Source organism: Anopheles cruzii, chromosome 3 (assembly GCF_943734635.1).
Source record: "Anopheles cruzii chromosome 3, idAnoCruzAS_RS32_06, whole genome shotgun sequence".
Classification (NCBI taxonomy): Eukaryota; Metazoa; Arthropoda; class Insecta; order Diptera; family Culicidae; genus Anopheles; species Anopheles cruzii.
Window position 1 is genome coordinate 34,941,842 of NC_069145.1, and position 20,432 is coordinate 34,962,273.

The following is a 20,432-nucleotide window of genomic DNA, read 5'->3' on the forward strand; positions in this document are numbered from 1 at the left end:
GTCGACGTACGGGGCGGTACGATTTAGAAGTGACGAGCGTCTCGCGACTCCATGCTACACGCATTGTGTTTCCCGCCCTGTGCCGGTGTTGCCCGGGGCAGGAAGTAGGGTGGTCAGGGCCCAGCGCTAGCGCTCGTTGTATCGCTCGCCTTTGTCGTTGATAAGAGACAAACTGCGGAACGATCGCGCAAAAAAAGCCGATGGCGACCAATGATATTAGCAATGACGCCTAAGAAGACCGCAGGGACCGTAATTGCGTCTGACAACGAAGAAAGTAGCCGCCGAAGGTGCGATAGTCGGCCACAGTCACCGTGAGCACGTAGCAGGACTTACGATGAGCCTGCGCGGATGGGTTAGTGTCCTGTCCGAGCGTGACTGATTCAAACAAATTTCCCTTGCAGCATCTTTGTTGACGAATGATGATCGAACAACGAAACCCATTACTTTCTCCAATGCCTTGGGGCTGTCCTTGGGCCTTGGGCCATTCGTGCTGACTACAAAGACAAATGGAATGGTTTAAATGCGAATAAAGCTAGAAACATCTTATTGAGTTCATTCACGTTACGAAACACATTTTCGATGGCGACTATGACTTTAAAATAATTTCTGGTTTTAGCATATCCTGCGATGAAAGGTTATTATCCTGTGTGTTTATTTGCGATACTAGTTTCCCTCCACAGTAGGCTTTGTGGGGTGTCCCTCGTGTGCATCGTCCTTTCTAAAACGCAGTTGTCGCTGACAACAAGCCTAGAAACAATAGCGTAATTACGAACGATCAAGTTCCTAAAGTCGAAAGGGCGCGTTCGGTCCGCGGTCATAGATAACATTGGCACTCGCACTCGGCAACAAACCACATTCCGGATCGCAGGACAAAGGTATAATATTCATTTTCATCATTAAGTCGGGTCCAAATATCTAAATCCCAAACGCCGCTGACTACTAGGGCCCCCAGCGGGCGTCTTCGGGCTTATCGCCATTTGATAAAGTTCATTCGACTGTTTAATTCTGTGACAGAAGAGTGGCAAACATTCGAAACACGATAAGGAAATTAATCTACCGCACATTGTGTACGAATAAGATCGATTAGATAACAGGCAGGATAAAAAAGGAATTAGCGAAAATAGCGAACGGGAGATGCTCTGGCGGAAGCCCTTCTCCGGCGAACCAGACAATCCTGCGTCGACCTTTGGGACTTACTCTGCGGGACCCGGCAGCAATCGGAAAGAGAGGAAGAGAGATAGCGAAGGCATAGCTACGCGGCGGCGTAGCTGCTGCTCGCGCGTAAGTGACGCAAAACGCAACAGCCTTGCGCGAGGGCTCGATCGACCTCGGCGCGGTTAACCGGTACGCCAACTCACTGCTGGCCCCCGGCTGGCGGAACGCGTGCTAACATACTGAATACTGATGCGCCATCAGCGTGACTTTCTCGGTGGCGTGATGTGCTCTCTTCACACACACACACTAATGGCGGTTCACGAATGAAGCTACACGTTGTTTGAATGGGATGCAGCTTTCGCGTTTGATTTAAAACAGACCGCGGGGATGCGAAAGAGGGTAACGTTGTTCGTTTGACCGATTGTTCCCGACGACGTTTGTGTGCCCTCGCGGATTGAATTGTCAATCGTACGCTAATCAACATTTGATCACAGCTGCCGATGAGGCAAGGCCTACCGGGATCGTGTTAATCAGATGTGATGAGTGCTTGACGATGTATCGTTACAGCTACGCTATGCCCTAAAACAACAGGCAATGCCCAAAATTGCAACGAAAGCTATCCCAGCTGGTTGCATGTGTTTTTTGACCGTGACCGTCAACCGTCCCAGTCAAACCTGTAATTTGATCGAAACATTAGTGCTGAATGCCCACAAACGAGGTAAAGGTTTACTCCTTATGTTCTTTGATTATCAACATTATCCCCGTCAACACACATTGCGAATGTTTGCTGCGATATACTGAAAGAGGCAGCACGAAAACACCGGTGAAACATGATCGCACGCAGCTCGAGTGCGTGAATTACCGAAGTAGAGTTTTGTTTTGTCCCAAAAAGAACTTTATCCAACCACATGCTAGCTTACCATATACTTACCTCAATTGATAAACTCTGGAGTGGAAGACTGGTCGGAAGTTGTTTACTATTAACACAGGTGCGTGGGCCGGAAGCACAATTTAGGTTAGGTTCTTGGCAATCCGTGTCGTCTTTCTGCAACCATTCAGCGGTTCCGCGTTTAACTTACGTTTGCACTTTCCGAAGTCTGTTCAACACAGCACTTTCGTTCAGCCGATGCCGCGGAACACTGTTGACGAACACTGACCCGCGCTGTGAGCTATGTGACATGGAAACTGGAGAAATTTGGTCCACGCAACCTCCTCGCAATGCCACGCAACCACGAAAAGCGCGAAGAGTTTGGATACAACAAACGGGAAATTGCGATGCGAAGAAAGCGCTAACGTTCACGCGAGTTGGAATAAGCAAGCAAGCCCGTCTCTTCCCCACCCTTTGGCGAACAAATCAACCTAACAACAACTGACAGCTAGTGTCAGTTTCAAACAACCGCGTGACGGAAGCTTGGTACAGTGCGTTGCAAAAAAATGTAACAGGTAACGTTCAACCAGAAATGTTCACTATTTTCGATCATAGGGCGAAGGGATATTCCATAAATTACCTACTTAACATTATATTATCGATTGCAAAGTGAATTATCTTTATGAGAAACTGGCAAAACTTTTGAGACATTTAATTTCCGTATACAATTATGTGTCGTTTCATAAAAAAAGTAACGACTCCCTCTTAAACGAAATTTGTTAATCCTTCCTGATCAACCACTGCTTTAGGACTAATTCCGTTCACGACGTGTCCCGGTTCCGTTTCCGGTTGTGATAGCACAATGTCGCTGACGCGCAACTAAGTAGCGATGCTGCGCCTCACAACTACGGAATATTTATGTGGCGATGTTGATTTATTCCTGTGAAACCATAAGACCGTATAATTAACACCAATTCCGTGTTTTGTGGCAATAGTAAAAACGTAATAAAAATGAAGCAATGAATAAATGTAGTTCCGAAACGAAGAAACCCGGTGAAATAATTTTTAAAATAGTATTTTATTTTACGTTTCATCGTCACTCTTACTTTTTTGTTTCTCTTTATTCGTGGTTCCCACGAATCGCGTATGCGCAATGTTCCTTCCACTTTCCTTCATATTTTCAAGTGATTTCACATTGTCCCGCACGGACAGAGGAATAATGGTTGCAGCTCCGCACTCCCTACCTAATATGTTTATCCCTTTGCCAGCGACAGGCCCTTTTTGCGCCAGCTCGTATCGTGACTCCATTAAATAGTTATAGCATTTTGTTATATAGGTTGCATTATTCACCATTACGATTCTCTCTCTCTCTCTCGGAGGAAATGCAGTTCCGAGGCTCCACTTTTATGCACAAGATAAGGTAAGAGAGGAATGGAGACGCCGCATTTCGACTGCTTGATTGGCCTTATCTAAATGTGTACTTGTCTTTGAGCTACCTGTGCCAGAATCGACCCTTTTGTACGAGTTGCAATTGGTTCTTTCATTCCCAACCGGGTCATGTCGTTTTAGCTTATTTTTATCTGTTCATGTTTGTACCAACGTTTACATTGGCATTTAAAACATCTTTCTTCGTAACTTTGATTCTTTACTATAGCAGCGTGTACAAACGCGCTTGTGGTCAAACGCCAGCGCCGTTGCAGATGTCCCAATGATGCGTTGACCACGCGTGTTTATCACGGTACTATACGTGCCCTCGATGTTGTTTGAGCTCAGACTCTACCGCTTTACTGCTCGAACCTCTTTCTGCATATATAAGGTGTCAAGTGAATTGGCAGCATCCTTTGAATTTGTATGTTTTGTTTGAATAATTGCTTGCTTTAAGTATGTTTGTAAGGTATGTGTGTGAGTACTTTTCTTTTTTTTCTCGGCGCCAGTTGTTTTGCAAGGTTATCGCTTTAAACATTCGATGTTATTGGGCTGGTTTTGCTTCTTATTTTTCCATCCTTGGCCTGTTACGCTTTTTCGCCCTTTTTGCCATTCATATTTTGCTATATCGTTGTCACTATCATGAGTGGGAGTTATTCGTAGTAAACCGGTTACTTTACATTCGACTTACAATCAACACATGAAAGAGTGCTTTATTTACAATAAATTTTGTATCTTATATTAACACCTTCCGCCACTCTTCATTGTACATGGGTATTTTCCACCAAGAAGGAAAATAGAAACCGAATCCATCGTGGAAATATTGCCCTAGTTACGATGCTCGCAAAATTGAAGGAAATATCCGTTTTAATCTCATGCATATCAGCGACAGCTAGAAACACAAAAACTGTCATGAAGTTCAATCAACTAATGTCAAAATCGAATATCTTAAATAACGCTGAAAATCAAATATGTCATTTATCTAAAAGTCGAGAAATAAATAAACACCTAATGCACTACACCTCCTCCGTACGGATCCGCGTTCGGATACTTACAGTTCTAGCATACAAACAAGAATGCAAAAAAGGCTCCGCCCTTTCGTCTTATCAACTTCAACGAACTCATCAACAAGAAAGAATGAAACGTGAGTGGATAAAATAAACTTCTAGCAAAAATAATAATGATATTAATAATATTATTAAGAATATAAATAAATCTACTTCGATCACATACAATACACCGCTGTCCTTTCACACCATTCAGCTTGAAACTGAAACTGAACAGTACGAACAGTGCTATGCATTTTAGTTTATAAGATTTTAATGCACTTTGAACATCTTTTTATCGTTTTTCGAACAAACGTGTTGAAAATTTGCGTCAGCGCCGATGGCGCCAATAGAATCGCGTGCATTGAAATTGCCATCAAACTGCTTATTTCGAGTTAATAAATAGCGCTTTCCTTCTTCAGTGGGGGCCGTGTTCTTTCGGTTCTACTTTTGTACACCTTTCTCTACGTCTCATTCAAAGTTTTCCTTGCTATTGGATGATTCATGCCAAATGAGCGCACTTGCGTTGCGTTGCGTTGCAACCCATTGACACCTAATGTTCAACCTAAGCGCAGGTTGTTTCCTACGTTCATTCGGTTCCATACACGACGATACACTCAAATATCGGCCACGCTGCCATTATGGATACACCTTGCTTTCTTTCTAATCGATATTAAGACGTTATTTGTTTAATTATTGTGTTAATTACCGTACTTGTTACTGCTATCCATATGATCATAGTAATAGAGTCGTATTTTCGATCTGCCACTGTTCCTCCCATCCACGACTGCTGCATATGTTTGTTTCTATGTTGTTGTATTACTGTTGTGACTCAATTTGTCCGTTGCCGGCCCCTATGTTGTTCAATTTTTACTGCTGGTCTTTCTGCTCTTTCGTCGCTTCGAGTTTCGGTAGTTCGTAAGGAGTTAATTATTTTTTTAATATTTTATCAATAGTTTGATTCGTTTTAACTAATGCATTTCTGTTGTTACCCAAAAAAATATCGTACTGAACCACAAGTGATTAGTTTCTATCGTACCATATGCCTTTCTATTTTGTTCTGTTTTGCTGATGGAGTTGTAAACGCGCAGTTGCATAGGAGCCACGGCGTCGTCGTTACCGGTTCCGTATTGGTAACAACATTCATCACATTGCAACCTGTGTGCCATCGGCACTAAGGTGTTCCATGTGGGTTGTTCTCGATTTTATTTGTTTCTGTTTGCTTAGAAAGGCATAACGAACAGGCAACTCCGATCGGGAAATACTTGCAGCCGTTTCTATAAGAAGCGCGGTGGTCCAGAGTGATATGAACTATGCGGCAAACTCGGACTGGCTCGATGCAGTGTGTACGGCGAGGAAGATCGTTGGGCCAAAGACGACGATGGCAGTTGCTGCGACGGTTGATGTTGCTGCTGCTGGGATGACGACGCTACGCTCAGCAGCTGCTGCTGTGAGGCATGATGCTGCTGTTGTTGTTGGTGATTAGTGGCAGCCAAAGACAGAGACGCTTGGGAACCGTGAGAAGCCGCATGGGCCATCATCGACATCGACGAGCCCGACGAGCCCGATGTGGATGCCGTCGATTGATGGGACGATTGTTGCGCCGATTGCTGGGACGAATTCGACGGATGGATTGGGTTCAACAGGTTTCGTGTCATGTAATGATGGAACGTGCTGGTGGCCGGTGCTGGACCACTAGGGGGCAAACGATGGTGTTGCTAAAATAGAAAAAGGCCCGTGACGACAGTAAGTTCGCCTTACAAAATTGACTGGAAAGGAAAGAATCGAAATACCTACCGAAATATTGTGATGTAATCCACCAATCGCCGCGGCACCGATCATGTGGCTCGGTCCGTCGCCCAGATCCAGGTGAAGGCTTTCGTGGACATCTGAGCTGGAACTTCCACCATTTCCCAAGCTTCCCGCACCACCATTTCCACCTGCACCACCGTTTATGCCGCTTCCTCCGCCCAGGTGAAGCTGTCCGAGTGAAGCCGTGGCCATTGCCACGTCTGGCATTACGTCGGACAGGTGGCCATCTGAACACGCACCTATTTCACCTAGGTCTAGCCCAACCCCACCGACACCGCTACCTCCGCCTCCGGCAGAACCGCCGACTCCGCCACCGGCCGGTGCCGATAAACGGTACGCCACTATGTCACCGCCCGGTATAACAGATGGAAGCTCCTGACGCCGGTGCGTTCCCAGCAGCCCCAGGGGATTGTTGGACACGGACGCATGTAACCCAGCGCCGACACCGGTACCTCCTCCTGTCCCAGTACCGTGAGAAAGCAACGAATGTTGCTGATGCGATAGCGGAGGATGGTGTGACGGTTGCTGGTGCTGCTGACCGGAGTACGACTGCCCTGGGACCGTCGGTTGTTGGCGGGGGAATGTCATATTCCGACCGAAGCAGGGCACGGCTTGCGGCCCAATGTCGCCGGGCAGAGCTGGCGAAGGGGGCGGCGTCGACTCATCGTCCAACGATTGCTGGCTAGCGTGCAGATCGTGGTGCCGATGATGCTGATGACGATTCTGCTGCGAATGATGATGATGGTGATGGTGGTGATGGTGGTGGTGGTGGTGATCGTCTTGATCGTAATCCTGTGTCACTTTGTGTTCCTCCGCTCCATTCGCCTCCCCGTCGGTGCAGTAACAATTGGCGCACTCGAGTAATTCGGCAACCTCGTCCGGGAAGTTAAACTCCCGCACGACGCGCAACCGGATCTGTCGGTTGATCTCCGATCGGCTCGAAAGCGACAAACCAAGCGCCCGCTGGCAGCCTGGAGCTTGGCGTAGCTTTTGCTCCCGTTTCTGCATCAATTCCATCGTCGGAGCGTCAGGCGCAGGAATCGAGGCGGAGGTCGCTGCGACTACATCAACTCCGGCCGCCGATCCACCACCGAGGTTGGTGCCGGTGTTACTGTTTAACCGTGACACCATGTAGAGCGTATCGGGAATGTCGGGCATGTGGCGCGCCCGTCGCATCCGCAGCAGCTCGATCTGCTGCGAGGCAATGTGATCTTCTAGCAGCACCTTCACCTCTTCGTAGTATGGCATAAACAGCCGTGGCCGCACGAACAATCCATGATTTTTGCCACCCCGAATCCACGCATTAATTCGCAGACTCTCGCGCTCGTCGCCGATCATGTGTGACGGCGGTGTGCTCACCAATCCGCGCCGGATGGCCTGATTGAGGATCTCGTTGTTCGGTGGCAACACGTGATCCATGCGCACATGCGGCAGAAGCTCCGAAAGTATCTCCCGCAGCTCCACGTCGCTCAAGTCGCGCTTCTTAATACCCTTCCGCGTTACGGAGTGGGCCGTGTGACTGAGAAGGTTCGGTTCCCGGTCCTCCATCCGACGGATCAACTCCTGCTCGCCCCATTTCAACACCGCCTGCAGCACCTCCAGCTCCGATGCCTGCAGGAAATTGTTTTGCAGAGCCTCGATCAGCTGCGATTTGTCCAGCTGGAAGAGGACCGGCGAGCCAACGATCGCCGAAAACTCTTCGCGCAAATAGTGACACGCCTGCCGGTACACCCAGGCTGACCCGTGCGGTTGGCTGCCCCACCGCAACACGGTAGCCAGCGTTTCCAGTGACAGCCACTCGAGTATCAAATCCTCACAGCCCTGCGCCAGTATATCCAGCTCGAGAAACCGGCCAATCTGGTACAGTTCCATCGCCTCCTCCAACGGAGACGGCCGTGCCCGGCCCGTGTGCGTAAGTGCCTGCACCTCACCCAGACTCCCCGCGCCGCTACCACATCCGTTACCGCGCAGTATCAACGACAAATCGACCGTGTCCAGGTAGATGGCATGCAGCAACACCCGTGCATAGCGCTTCGGAATCACGCTCTCGTCCAGCACGATGCGTGTTGTCGCGTGCAGTGACCGATCCGTACCGTGCAGCTGATGCTCTTCGCTCACGTTCCGTGTCCTTCGCTGTATCATGTTCTTGAAAAACGGCGACCGAGCGCTCAGAATCGCTTTGTGGCAAGGAAGCTCCAGCTTCGGCCGAAAACCGTACTCTGAGCTCCCGGAATCGGGTCGATGGTAGTCACCACCCTCCGACGTGAACACAATGGCTGCATCCGCATAGTCCCCCGTTTCCAGCAGGTATCGCAGATCGTTTTCCAGCGGATTGGGCGTTCCGAAATCTTCTCCAAGCCGGCGCAGCAAACTGACGTCGATGCTCGGATCGTGCGTGCAGAGATCGCCGGTGTAAAGGTAGCGAAGAAGCGACGAAAACATGGCCACATCGACCGGTGAAGAACGTAGCTCCAGGCAGATACGTGCCCCATATCCGGGGCACCCAGCGAGCAGATCCCGAAAGTAAGAACAGCGTGCGGACAGTATTGCCCGGTGCACCGGGAACACGGTCCCGCGAAACACTAGATCGCAGTCGGTGCAATGCCGGAAATCGTACAGCGAAGCCAGATCCTGCTTGAAGGTGGTAGCGGGCGGGCGGGCCAACTCAGCCTGCACCGAGAGGTCCTTCAGTGCGGCCAGCGACTCATACTCCTCCAGCAGTGCGGACAGCTCCATCGGACTCCAGCTAGACACGAACTCACGCAGCACCCGTCCATGATCACAGGCTTTCGACGAGCGGCGTCGTCGGATGAGTTTTTTCTTTAACGTCGCGAAACCCGTCACTTTCTTGCGCCTTTCGCGCACCACAGCCCCGGGACCACCGATACCGGAACTACCAACACCGCCGCCAGGGCCGCACATCGGCCCGTAGCCCAGACCTCCTCCCGAGGATAACGGGGTCGTAGTGGCTCCCGCAGCCCCCGATGACGTTGAAGTGATCCCTGACAGACCGAGCATACCGCCACCACTTCCACCTCCTCCTCCTCCTCCTGCACTAGAGCCGGGACAGTCGGTTGACGCTGTTGCACCCATCTCCGTCGTAATGCATGGAGGATGATCGCCACCGCTCTTGCTCTCACACCAGTATGACAGTCCACAGGGTATCAGACAGCCCCATAGACCAGGATTCATTGTCCAGCAATGGCGTCGTTAGCACCACGAGGCAGCTCTGAAATGTGGTACAGGTTTGGCATTAGGTATTTGGAAGAGAGAGGTGGGCACTCATCAAAAACACTGATTTTATTATAGTTTAGGCATAAATCTTAAATTTTGACAACTGGCGCGACTTCAATGGTTAAAGCTTCACACAATCGGGGCATCCTACGATGAGTCCCTGATGTCAAGAAAACTATTCCTTACGACCCACGGCATGTTAGAAACAAAAAAACGAAGTAGACTTCGGTAGGCAACAATATTTGCTTCATGTGTAATACAAACGCGATCTTCTCGGTCGGTATCTAATTTAATTATGACATCTGTGCGCACCAGAAAATAGAACAAGGGCAATTAATGCACAAAATGAAACAGGATTTAAACAAGAAATAATCGAAGATATTCGCGTTACGTGTGAATTTTTCAATCTTTTGCCAACATTTGAGATCAGTCCATACTATTAAATAACACAACTCACCTGAATGCAATTGTGCGAACATTGTTTCTCCGAATGCAAAGCCCGCTTTGTGTAGCTGGCTGAAAAAGAGCTTCGTTGCAAAACAAAGGTTATCGTTCACTTCTTAACTCCCAAAACCAGTGTGTGTGTGTGTGTTCACGTTAATTGTGTAAAGTTTGTGACCAATCAATGCATTATTTCTGCGCTAATCTCCTTGCTTGAGGCCAAATATGCATTGGATGGGTATACACCAATCGCACTGATTCGCCCAGAACAACACAATCGAGACATCCTCCGAATGTCAAAAGCCACACAAATCCCACTCCTACGCATCCGGTTCTTGGCTCCTCAGGAAGGCGGATCCAACATCATTCACAAATAAATAATTGCCCTTCCTGGTTTGTTAGTATTTTTCCTTTTCTGGAACGATTAACAGCAGACAATTTGAGAAGTCGGAAGAAACTGTCGAGCGATGTATGTAACAGCATCACCCGGCCATGTTTACATTTGGTCCCGTTTCACTAACAGAAGCATAGTCGACGACCTTTCTGGGCAGCTCCAAAAGGACGTCAAACCTCTCTCTGTTTTTCGTCACCTTCACACCTTCCTTTCAGCCCCCGGCACAAGTGCTTTCTCCTATCGTTTGGTTGTTGTTGGAGTGCAGCAGAGTCGGGGTCGAATGTTTCATCCTTTTTTTTCCAAAACACACAACACACGCGCACCCATACACCGACATAGGCACGAACACACACACACACACGGACGCATTCACGCTCGCACGCACAACACTTTTTAATGCTCCTACGCACGCACCGTGCGGATGGCACACTGGCGCGGTGGTATAAGGGCGGGCGTGCGAAGTAGCACTTGCACCAAGCCCAGAAAGATGGACCCGATGGTGATGATGGGGAGGACCGCTCGCTCCTGGCCACCAGACATGTCACACTGCGAACGCAAAAACGCTCCCCTCAACCTGCCCGCCAACGCCCCTTTTTTCGGGCATTTGTGAGCGAAAATGGAAAACACTTTTCTCACCTTTTCATACGTTGTTTCTGGGCCCCCGCTGGCCCCACCACACCATCAACCACAGCGCGTACTTGGCTTCTTGGATGGATTTCGCGATTGCGAATCTCGCCCCGTTGTACTCTTTTCACTCTACTCGCTCATCGCGAGCTGCTGCTTTTGCCCGTAAGCCATGGCCATCGCACCGACCCACAAACGGCTCACGCCTTTAAGCACTTGCGTTCGTCAACCTGCGTCGCCTGAACTTTTCAACCTTTTTCCACTCTGTTGCCAAACTTTGCTTAGCACCCGTAGGAAAACATGAAAAACTCCAGTCGACGACGACGACGACGTTCTGTAATTTTCAAGTATTTCAACACGACCACCACTGCCTACTTTTGACTCTGACGGACGCACACCACCAAAGACTTCCACTGTAGCTTCTTTCTTTTCCCGCTGCCTTGGCTCTGGCGTTTGCCGTCTCAGCCTCGCACTTGCGCTGCACTAACCATTCACAGAGTTCCGTTGTGTTAGTGAAAGCAGATGTCGATGGAATGCGTCAGTTTGACAGCCCATTTTGAGTTACTTTTTCCAGGGGAAGGCAAATTGTTGTCAGATGCAACAACGGTCGTTGCTACCAATCAGCGAGCAGAGTTTTTATCTCATTTGAACGGTCACGTCATCAGAACCAATCAGCGTGCTGATTGAACCTATTTTGCGAGCGTTGTCATATCGATAGTTGCATCGGAACGCCACCGAAAAACAATAGTAAATTCCGTTGAACAAAGACAAACGGCTTTCGCCGTCAATCCCAACAAATAAATGAAATTTTTCTCAAAATTGATTATGATAACGTGTTGACAAAATGGTTGACTTGATAAGGTAAATTTTCATTGCCAAAAATGTTGGATGGATTTTTTGGTAGTCAATGTGATACCAAAAGCATCGAACCTTTTGTAAAATACCGTTGACGATTGAAAATGCCTGCTTAACACTGTTGCAGTTACCACACTATTATTTTTCGGTGGCATCAACACCTTTGATAATACTCTCACTTCGCCTGCAAACGGATGCTCACTTAGAAGAAGTAGTAACAAAAGGACATCCTTTTTGAACCTTTTTATTTTCTCTATATGCAGTAACGGGCTAGTGGATTTGTGTGTCAATTCATCTTCACTGTAAAATGTTGTTAAAGCTAGATTTCGCCCTACATTGTTTATCACACCCTTATTGTCGTTAGATATACTTCACAGCAATCGCAATACTACACACGAACAGCTCCAGAATATGAACCAGCCAATACGGTCAGAGCAAATGAAAACATCAGTCGAATTCTATGTTTCCCGGTAGCTGGCCAAGCGCCTTGGCTTCGGCAACGCGTTTGTAGAATTCAGAAAAGTCCACATGTGATCGAATTCGCTGATTCGCGTCGTAAGGGTTGCCGGGTTGGGTGCTGTAAGAAAATCGATTCCGATCCGTTACCTGAAAGAAATTCGTTGGTAATTTCGATGCGCACAACTTACATGTTGGAGCTTGTAACAGAAATGTTAGAGTTGATTGTACAATGATCACTTTCCGTCGGTGTAGCATCCGAGCTGGTTGAGCTGAACGAGTTGATGCTGCGGTTGCGGTTCATGAATGCCTTCGGGAGCGCATAATTAAAATTTCTTATCAACAGCGTTACGTCGTCTCGGCTGCTGAACGTTACGGGTTTGTTTTCCTCCACCAGCTGCATGTAAACGTCGTGATGCTTCTGTACAATACGATGCACCACGGACTGGGCCACACCGGCAAGGGTTGACTGGTTTTGAAATTCTTCGGAAATCATCCGAACCAACTCGCGATTGCCAGTTGATGTGTCACCCGTGCAAATATCATGCAACGCTCGGCAAAGCCCGCTCGACATCAGCACAAGAAACCGACAAGCCGACGTAATCTGTATACCGCCAACAATTTCCGGTTCAAATATTACTGGTTCCGTTGAGGCACTCGAAAGAAAATTGCAGTCTTTGTAGCCCGCTTTGCCGAGGTAGTTGCCAATGCACCGTGTGCTGTACAGAGGAACACCTTCAAAGTTTTGCGCCATCAACCCGAGCCGAAATAAACGGGCAGCTTCTTCTGCGTTCAGCAAATTGTGGTCGATACTCAGCTGCGTTACCGTAAGCGTATCGTGTTCGCCCGTCTTGCAGAGCAACGCCCGACAATTACCTATGTTTCCTAGGTAAAGATGGGACCGATGAATCAAACCCACCACTGCGCTGGCCCCGATCGACAGTTCGTTGTTGATCCAGTCCAGTTTCTGCAGCACGTTTTCAAACTGTTGCGATATTTCGTATTGATTCATACCATCCGCCGACAATTGCATCTGGATAGCGGTTTTCCTCGCGACGTGCGTATTGATTGAATCCAAGTAACCTTTCTCCACGGAGTTGAACGATTGGCGCATCAACTCTTTGACCGCTTCGTCAGTGTGGCAGGAATTTAGCTGACCGAGAAGTAGATCGGCAGCCAAGCCTTGCAGGGCATACTCCGCCACTTTGACTTCATTATGACCGGAAAGTATTGCATACATTGACCTAACACAAGGGGAAAGTTTATGTTACACATCATCAACAGCCCACAGATAACAAGATACCCACAAGGTATTTTCCGCTATGCAAAGGCACTTTTTGTCGCGCGACTTATAGCCCTCGTACCTGCTACCATCTTCCCTGTGGAGCATGAATATTGCGAAATACTGATAAAATTGGAATTCGGACAAGAGAATAAGCATACCACAACATACTTATAGATTTGATTCGTCGCCTCGCCCACTCCTGTCTGATTACAAACTTTAAGGTCGTCGGTCCACGATCTGGTCTTATTGTTGTTCTCCATGGCCTCCATTCTGATCATCGGCGTCTTTTTTCTCACCAAATGAATAACTGAAATAACAGAGTGATGTTCGCAGAGGCTTCCTAAAACAATGCGTATTTCTGTAAATACACAACTTAAGTGAACCGCGAGATCTACGAAACGCTGGACCAAAACAAATAACTCGAAACGACGTCTTGTTCAATTTGACAACTTCGCTTGTTTCAAGTGTTGCCAAAAAGCAAAATTTTCACCAGTTTCATTGGACATTTTTTTAAATTCCGTTTAACTAAATTTTCCCATTTGCCATAGAAAAATAATAATGAACAAAGCAAGCTGCAGGATATTTTTTAATTTGTCTATCGCCCCAGATCTGCAGAGCAATTAGTTAGACACCTTTCTAAGGGCGTTCCTAAGTTCTTTCGTTCTCGTAGCCGGCAAAATTGAAAATCATGTAGCCGAACACCATACTTTGTTGGAGTTTAAACTTATTTATTCAAACGAACGAAGCTGCGTTGATTGAACAAAACTGAACAAGACTGATGTCGGAGGAACCTACGCAAGAATGGTTCGTGGCTCATGATAGTATGTGAAATTGGACTCCCTACAGCGAAAAGTAAGCTTATTATGTTTTACAGCATATTTCGTTTTAGTTCTGATCTTCGCTGCTGTTGTCGTTACTGCCTTCAGCGTCTTGCTCCATTGGTTCAACTTCGTCTGCCGGTGGCTCCGGAACTGAGTCACGAGAGCTTTCCTCGCTTTTGCTCTCTCGATCCGTTTCTTCATCACTTGGTCCCTGACCGTCCTGTGACTCACTATTGTCTTGTAGGAGTTGTTCTTGTGGTTCCTGCTGCTGCTGTCCATTATCGGTTTCTGCTATCTCTTCAACAACTTCGGCCATATTACGATTGCCTTCTTCTACAACATCCTTCATGCTTTCGTCTTGACCTTCATCATCGTCTTCTTGGTGACTACCATTAATCCGTGGTGTACTATCCCCGTCGTGATCGATGCCATTCACGCGCGCATCTTCAACGCGGCGTGTCATATTTTCAAGTTCATCCGCCAACTGCGCGTACCGAGATTGTAGTGCTTTTTCGCGCTCCGTCTGTCTCATGACATCCTCTGTGAGCGATTCTAAGCGCTTCGGAATCGCAAGATCTTCCTGAGCGGCCAGAAATGTGAACGTCGACAGCGCCAAACAGTTTTGTTCGATCTGCTCGTTGGTGTCCTGAAGCTGCTTTACCAGGGCCTGGGCCCTAGCCTGATATCCCGCTGTGAGGATTTTGAGCTTTTTCTCAATCTTCCCACATCGTTTCGCTTCTTTAGCCATGTGCTTTCGATTGATTTCAAGGCGCTTCTCTGCCGACTCAATACGATCCTTTTTACTTGCCAAATTGGCACGCGTGTAACGGTTCTGACTCGGAAGGTACAACACCTGCGACAAGCATTCCTGCCACACTTGCGTGTAGCTTTCTAGCGATAGGTCACCGTGCGCCATACCGTTCTTCACTACTAGCATCTCTGTTGTGAGCATACTGCGAGCTTCTTCCAGCTCACTTTCGTCGATCTCCTCATACGGGTGCTGATCCAGATAGGCCTGGTACTGACTCAAAGGAGGACGTTTGCCCGATGGCCCCGCTGCCTGCTGTATTGGATTGCGCAGTGCGTCGTAGTTGAGCATCTTTACCATTTCCTGCTTCACGAGCTCCTCGGCCTTTTGAAGGTCCGTTAGTCCATGCATTTCGTTTGTCGGACGCAGGACGGTGTTGTTGATTTCCAATGGTCTCGGAAGTTCACGTTGAATTACCTGCGAACGTAGCGACAGTTCTTTCGCCTCTAGCGCCAGTTTGTCCTTTTTACGCTTTGAATCGACATCGGACTGATCCGGAACCATCTGTTCCACAAGTGCCCCGTCGTCCGTTGGTTCATCTGTTTCATTGTCGGGCACCACAATTTCATAGTCGTTCCGCGGCGTCGGCAGCAAAGCAAGTCCGTCTTTTAGCGTGGACTTCAGTTGCTTTTGGTATGATTTGTATGCGGCCGGTGTTTCTGCCACACTTATGCCGTCCTCTGTGTTAATGTTCAGCTTGTCGCGCAAGAAATTCGGCGTAGTCCCCGGCAAATGCGGCTGAGTCGCGGAACCGGCTGGTACAACTGCACCCGAGGCTGGAGTTAAAAATCCTCCTGGGGTGGCCCCACCGTCGGCACCGCGAACCGACCGGAATGGGGTCGCAAGCACAGTATTGGGTGTAGCGACTGTCTGACTTTGTGGCAGCACTCCCGAGAAGTCAGACTGATGCAGCGGAGTGTTCACGCCGCCCTTCAAAGGCGTTTCCACGTGCGTTAGGGCCATCATATTTTGTGCCTCTTGCAGAATGCGATCCGTCACCGGTGCTGGTGTGCGTGGTGTAGCGGCCACTTGCGGAGTGATGCTATAGTCCGCCAGAAGTGCGTCCGTAGTTTCGACGCCGCTCTCTGATGCTACCTCTTTAGCTATCTCACTTGCACGGCCCAGCTTGACGACTTGTTGCAACTCTTGGTCCGAAATTTGTGGCTCTGGCAACACTAACTTCGATCGCTTTTTGGCCGGTTCCTGGTTTTTCAAGAGGGCCGTCGGTACATCGTTCTCTTTGCGCTGCTTAAGCTTTTCCTTGTCCTTCTTCCGCTCGCGAGCTTCCTTTTCCGTGCGCAACTCACCATCGAGCGTCTGTTGGCGCAGACTCGAAAAATCCGTCGCTATCGGAACTACAAACTCGTCGGTAGTGTCATAAAACCCAGGGGCCGGAGCCTTTTCGAAGGGAACTTCCGAATTGTAGTCGATGCCCTTTAGCTTACGCTTCCGATTGCCGGATCCGATACCTGCTGCTCGAAGCTCCCGACGCTTCTGTAACGCGGCCAACCGGCGAGCTTCTTCGAGCTGCTTTTCCCGTGCCTTACGCTTCGCCTTTTTGCCCTGAGTGTTGGCTAAACGTGCTCGCGCTTCCGAAAGCATTTCGAGCTCATCCTCGTCCATGTCCTTCGGATCCGGGCGCGCTGGTTTTGTCTCCGGGTTAGGATCTATCTCTCCGGGCTTCAGCTTGCGCGGATCGTCCATTCCATCTTCACCCTCCTCCTTGCGCTGTGCTTGATCCAGCAGATACTCGTACCGTTCCAAACACTGGGCCGCGGTGCGGCCAATGATGGGTGCAATCGTACGCCATTGCGTCGGCATCAGCTTGGCCAGATGGAGCAGTTTTTCGTCCTCTTCGCGAGACCATTCGGTCTTCTTGATGCTCGGGTCCAGCCACTCATACCAACGGGCTTTGCACTGCTTGGCAGACTTGCGGTGCAGCAGTGACGCAATCCGAGACCATTGGTTTTTGCCGTACTTCATTACGGCGGCCTTGAGAATCTCATCCTGCAAATTATTCGGGCAAGGGACCAGAGTTAAAAACACAACAAGTCAAACGTACCAATCGCCTTACCTCGGTGTTTCGCCACACACCACCCTTTATCATTATACGCGGCATGATGGAGGACTCTCGTGCGGGTCAGTTCAAGCCAAAAGATTCTTCAAATGCACCAAGTTGTGCGTTTCTATCCGAAATTCTGTGTTTTACCGGAGTTTCGTTTTCACTATCAACTACCGCAAACAAACACGAAAATGTCGCGTTTGACAGCCCAAATGTCAAACCTCCCGCGGCCGCTGTGACTGTATGTGTTGCACGTGTGCCGGTAACTCTTCTACCAGAGAGCACACGCACACATGCGTACGGCCATTGTTCTTCCTCTCTTTTACTCGCAGTGCTCATGCCGTTGGCCGAAGGTCCTGTCTGAGGATCGAATTCCCATTCCGATGATTTATTTCGATGATGATGATGATGATTCGATGTATTTGATCGATGAACAGTGTGACGTAAACGGTCGTTCCAGCGAAATTTGCCTTTTATATTCAACAAGATTAGCCACATATCCTTTGGGTGCAAAAAGTGAATATAGCTCAACTAATGCATTTACCAGTAAAAATTAACAGTTGCGGCGTTATAGAAAACGACTATTCCATTTTTACGGCACTATGCTGAGAGATCCATGATTCATAAAACAATCATTTTTCTTTTCAAAATTTCAGAACATTCTGAAAAAAATGTTCTGAATGAGATAAATAATATAACGTTTAATAAATATAATAAAGCATGCCATTTGAACTGTTTCATTATTTACCAAAGATTTATTATGCATTTCGTAGCCTTAATTTAAAACCAGGGTTTCTTCGCACGTTTTAATACCTCTTAATAATTCGCAATTTACACTTCAAATATTCGACCAAACAAACCGAAACAACATAATTAGAAACCTTGGCAAACATAATTTTTTGCTAGTTTTTTGTTTGTTGTATGCTCGACATAATACTATACATTACGCGCAAATAACCAGTTGAATCATTTGCCATTCCTCAACAAAACTCAATAAGAATACGCTTCAACGAATAACTTTGGCAGTTTTTGTGATGTTGTAAATTCTGCGTCACTTCCGCGCTACAGTAAGAATGGACGAATTTGGGGATCTGGTTGAGCGCGCTGAAATGGAATAGTAGCATAATTCTGGTACAATTATGACGACCTTAGTGAAGTTCTCCCTTTGCTTTACTGTGCAACAGCCAGATGCATCAGATGGTTAGTTCTAACTCCTAGTATAACTTTTGGATCCCTAAACAACGGTACAAAAAACTGTCGGAATGTTGATTTGCGAGTCGATAATAAGGTACTCATATCGTGCGTTGTAATATGCACCTTTTTGCTAGTCCGTTTATCTACAATTTAAAACAGCGGCTGATGCATCACACCGTAGCTCTGCGGCGCTTAAGGCTTATCGGTACAGACTGATTTTAATACACACACCGGCCACAATTCGATCGAGTGCGGTTGTCCGACGAAGTGATGGATGCCGTAACTTAATGCATATTTGTTATTGTGTATCGATCCGGGGACGTCAAGAATATGCTATCCTAGAGTAACTGCGTTGAACGACTTTCTATATACACACACAGGAAACACTACCTTCGTTTCCCTAGTTTAAAGGCGTTTTGCGGTACCAACGCCGGGGAATGATATTATCACATGCATGAAATGGTTGTCAAATCGACCTAAGGAAACTGGGAATTCCAATCCTTTGCAGTGCACAGCATCTAAGGATCTTAACCATGATTAGCTCAATGCGTGCAAAACCCTTTTGCTGGTCGCTAGCACCGATGATAATGCTGTCACCATCAACAGTAACACCGTCGAGTGTTGCTCTAGCGCGGTGGCCGAGCTGCATTTTAGCTCATCCCTGGGATAATAGCTGTTCGGAGGAGCGTCCTCGCTAACTTTGCACCGCTCACCGCGGCTTTCGAACTCACTGTTGCAAACTTCCTTGCACGAAGGGCAGATGACGGCACCGCGATGTAGCCACCCTTCGGCCATCAGTTGAACGGTGAGCTTTTGTCCGGCAAAGAAACACTCATACGATTTGTTCGCTATCACTATGTGCAATCGTCCGCGATCGCAGCGATACTGATAGCAACCTGAGCCCCAGTGTTGCCACTCCCGCGTCTGGCGGCACGAACGCTCCTCCCACATGCTCTCGCTGTGATCGAAACACTTCGAGTTGGGACCGTAAGACTCCAACGCAAAGTTTTTCTCAGGTTCTGTAAAAACAATTCATATATTAACCTTCGTTTCAGTATGGTTATCGCCTAATCATTCACTTACTCGGATTGTTGTCCTCGAACTGACATTGCGACCCGCGCACTACGATGTTTTTGCTGCGCCACGTAAACTCTTGAATGTAGGGGCAGTGATCGGCCAACGAAACGGACCCGCCGAAGTATCCCTCTTCGCCGGTCGTCACGTAAGCAAGCGAGTCAAAGTTTTGATATTGTGCTGGCAGCGGTGCGTGATGGCTCACTAAGTTGCACAGTGCGACCGAACTTCGATCGTCGGTACATTCCGTTTGGAGCGGATCCCGTTTTACCTTCACACAGAACGGATGAATCGAACGACCCCTATAAATGATGACAATTTATTTTGGAAAAAAGTAAAGGTGATGAACTGCAAGAGTATAGTCGAGTTTCCTGATCCAAAACGATGCCTCCATACCTAGCTGTATTGGACGTGATCCAGTCCTTGCAACTGCGCATCGCAAAGTTGCAGCCAAGTCCACGACCCCACGTCAACGGAGATGCCATGCTGTAGTTCGCCCTATACCACCCGGAGTCCTCCATCAGGGCGAGCGTAATGCGCGAAAAAGCCGAACTCTGTGTGTGCGTTCCGGTCATGGCTTCATTTTCAAGCACCCTCTTCTCCCAGTGCGTCAGTGCGGTGCCTTCGCCTCCCTGGTCCTCCAATTCTGCTCCCTCGAGTTTCTGGCAGCTAAAGTGGTCACGCACTTCCTTCACTACTCGGGGTGTCACGAACATATCGATGGTCCGATTGATTGTGCCGCCTCGGACTGCCCAGTCTGTTCGAACAACCTTTCGGATGGTGTCGTCACTCCATTGATGAATTTGAAACCTGAAAACCGGAAACGGACGCGGAATTAAGTGATCTCCTTCGAATGCCCGATCCGAACCCGAGGCTCT

At 48.2% G+C, this 20,432-nt stretch overlaps 4 protein-coding genes across 4 annotated transcripts in view; all 4 read right to left on the bottom strand.

Moving 5' to 3' along the window:
- Positions 1–3,114: 3,114 nt before the first annotated feature.
- On the bottom strand, positions 3,115–11,050 carry LOC128271277 (BTB/POZ domain-containing protein 7). The gene is made up of 4 exons (XM_053008733.1): positions 11,012–11,050; positions 9,998–10,067; positions 6,292–9,535; positions 3,115–6,212 (listed from the first exon to the last, which is right to left on the bottom strand). The coding sequence occupies exons 3-4, from the start codon at positions 9,496–9,498 to the stop codon at positions 5,772–5,774; spliced, it is 3,648 nt and encodes a 1,215-aa protein (XP_052864693.1). The 5' UTR covers positions 9,499–9,535; positions 9,998–10,067; positions 11,012–11,050; the 3' UTR covers positions 3,115–5,771.
- Positions 11,051–12,119: 1,069 nt separating this feature from the next.
- LOC128272640 (TGF-beta-activated kinase 1 and MAP3K7-binding protein 1-like) lies at positions 12,120–13,962 on the bottom strand. The gene is made up of 4 exons (XM_053010479.1): positions 13,764–13,962; positions 13,618–13,689; positions 12,502–13,554; positions 12,120–12,431 (listed from the first exon to the last, which is right to left on the bottom strand). The coding sequence occupies exons 1-4, from the start codon at positions 13,871–13,873 to the stop codon at positions 12,302–12,304; spliced, it is 1,365 nt and encodes a 454-aa protein (XP_052866439.1). The 5' UTR covers positions 13,874–13,962; the 3' UTR covers positions 12,120–12,301.
- Positions 13,963–14,446: 484 nt separating this feature from the next.
- On the bottom strand, positions 14,447–17,417 carry LOC128272336 (cell division cycle 5-like protein). The gene is made up of 2 exons (XM_053010127.1): positions 17,299–17,417; positions 14,447–17,231 (listed from the first exon to the last, which is right to left on the bottom strand). The coding sequence occupies exons 1-2, from the start codon at positions 17,341–17,343 to the stop codon at positions 14,481–14,483; spliced, it is 2,796 nt and encodes a 931-aa protein (XP_052866087.1). The 5' UTR covers positions 17,344–17,417; the 3' UTR covers positions 14,447–14,480.
- Positions 17,418–18,032: 615 nt separating this feature from the next.
- LOC128271940 (leishmanolysin-like peptidase) overlaps positions 18,033–20,432 on the bottom strand; it is a 45,377-nt gene continuing 42,977 nt past the window's right edge. The window contains exons 5-7 of the mRNA XM_053009631.1: positions 19,951–20,364; positions 19,564–19,856; positions 18,033–19,499 (exon numbers count right to left, since the gene is read on the bottom strand). Of these exons, the coding sequence (XP_052865591.1) occupies positions 19,018–19,499; positions 19,564–19,856; positions 19,951–20,364 (1,189 nt within the window). The 3' untranslated portion in view covers positions 18,033–19,017. The remainder of the gene's footprint in view (positions 19,500–19,563; positions 19,857–19,950; positions 20,365–20,432) is intronic.

Excerpts from the sequence above, each read along its gene's own strand:
- LOC128271277 (XM_053008733.1), bottom strand. The coding sequence starts at position 9,498 with ATGAATCCTGGTCTATGGGGCTGTCTGATACCCTGTGGACTGTCATAC. Across the intron at positions 6,213-6,291 it reads GATTACATCACAATATTTCG|CAACACCATCGTTTGCCCCC; the intron begins GTAGGTATTTCG and ends TTTCTATTTTAG.
- LOC128272640 (XM_053010479.1), bottom strand. The coding sequence starts at position 13,873 with ATGATCAGAATGGAGGCCATGGAGAACAACAATAAGACCAGATCGTGG. Across the intron at positions 13,690-13,763 it reads GCGACGAATCAAATCTATAA|GGAAGATGGTAGCAGGTACG; the intron begins GTATGTTGTGGT and ends CATGCTCCACAG. Across the intron at positions 13,555-13,617 it reads TGCATAGCGGAAAATACCTT|GTCAATGTATGCAATACTTT; the intron begins GTGGGTATCTTG and ends CCCTTGTGTTAG.
- LOC128272336 (XM_053010127.1), bottom strand. The coding sequence starts at position 17,343 with ATGCCGCGTATAATGATAAAGGGTGGTGTGTGGCGAAACACCGAG. Across the intron at positions 17,232-17,298 it reads GTGTGTGGCGAAACACCGAG|GATGAGATTCTCAAGGCCGC; the intron begins GTAAGGCGATTG and ends AATAATTTGCAG.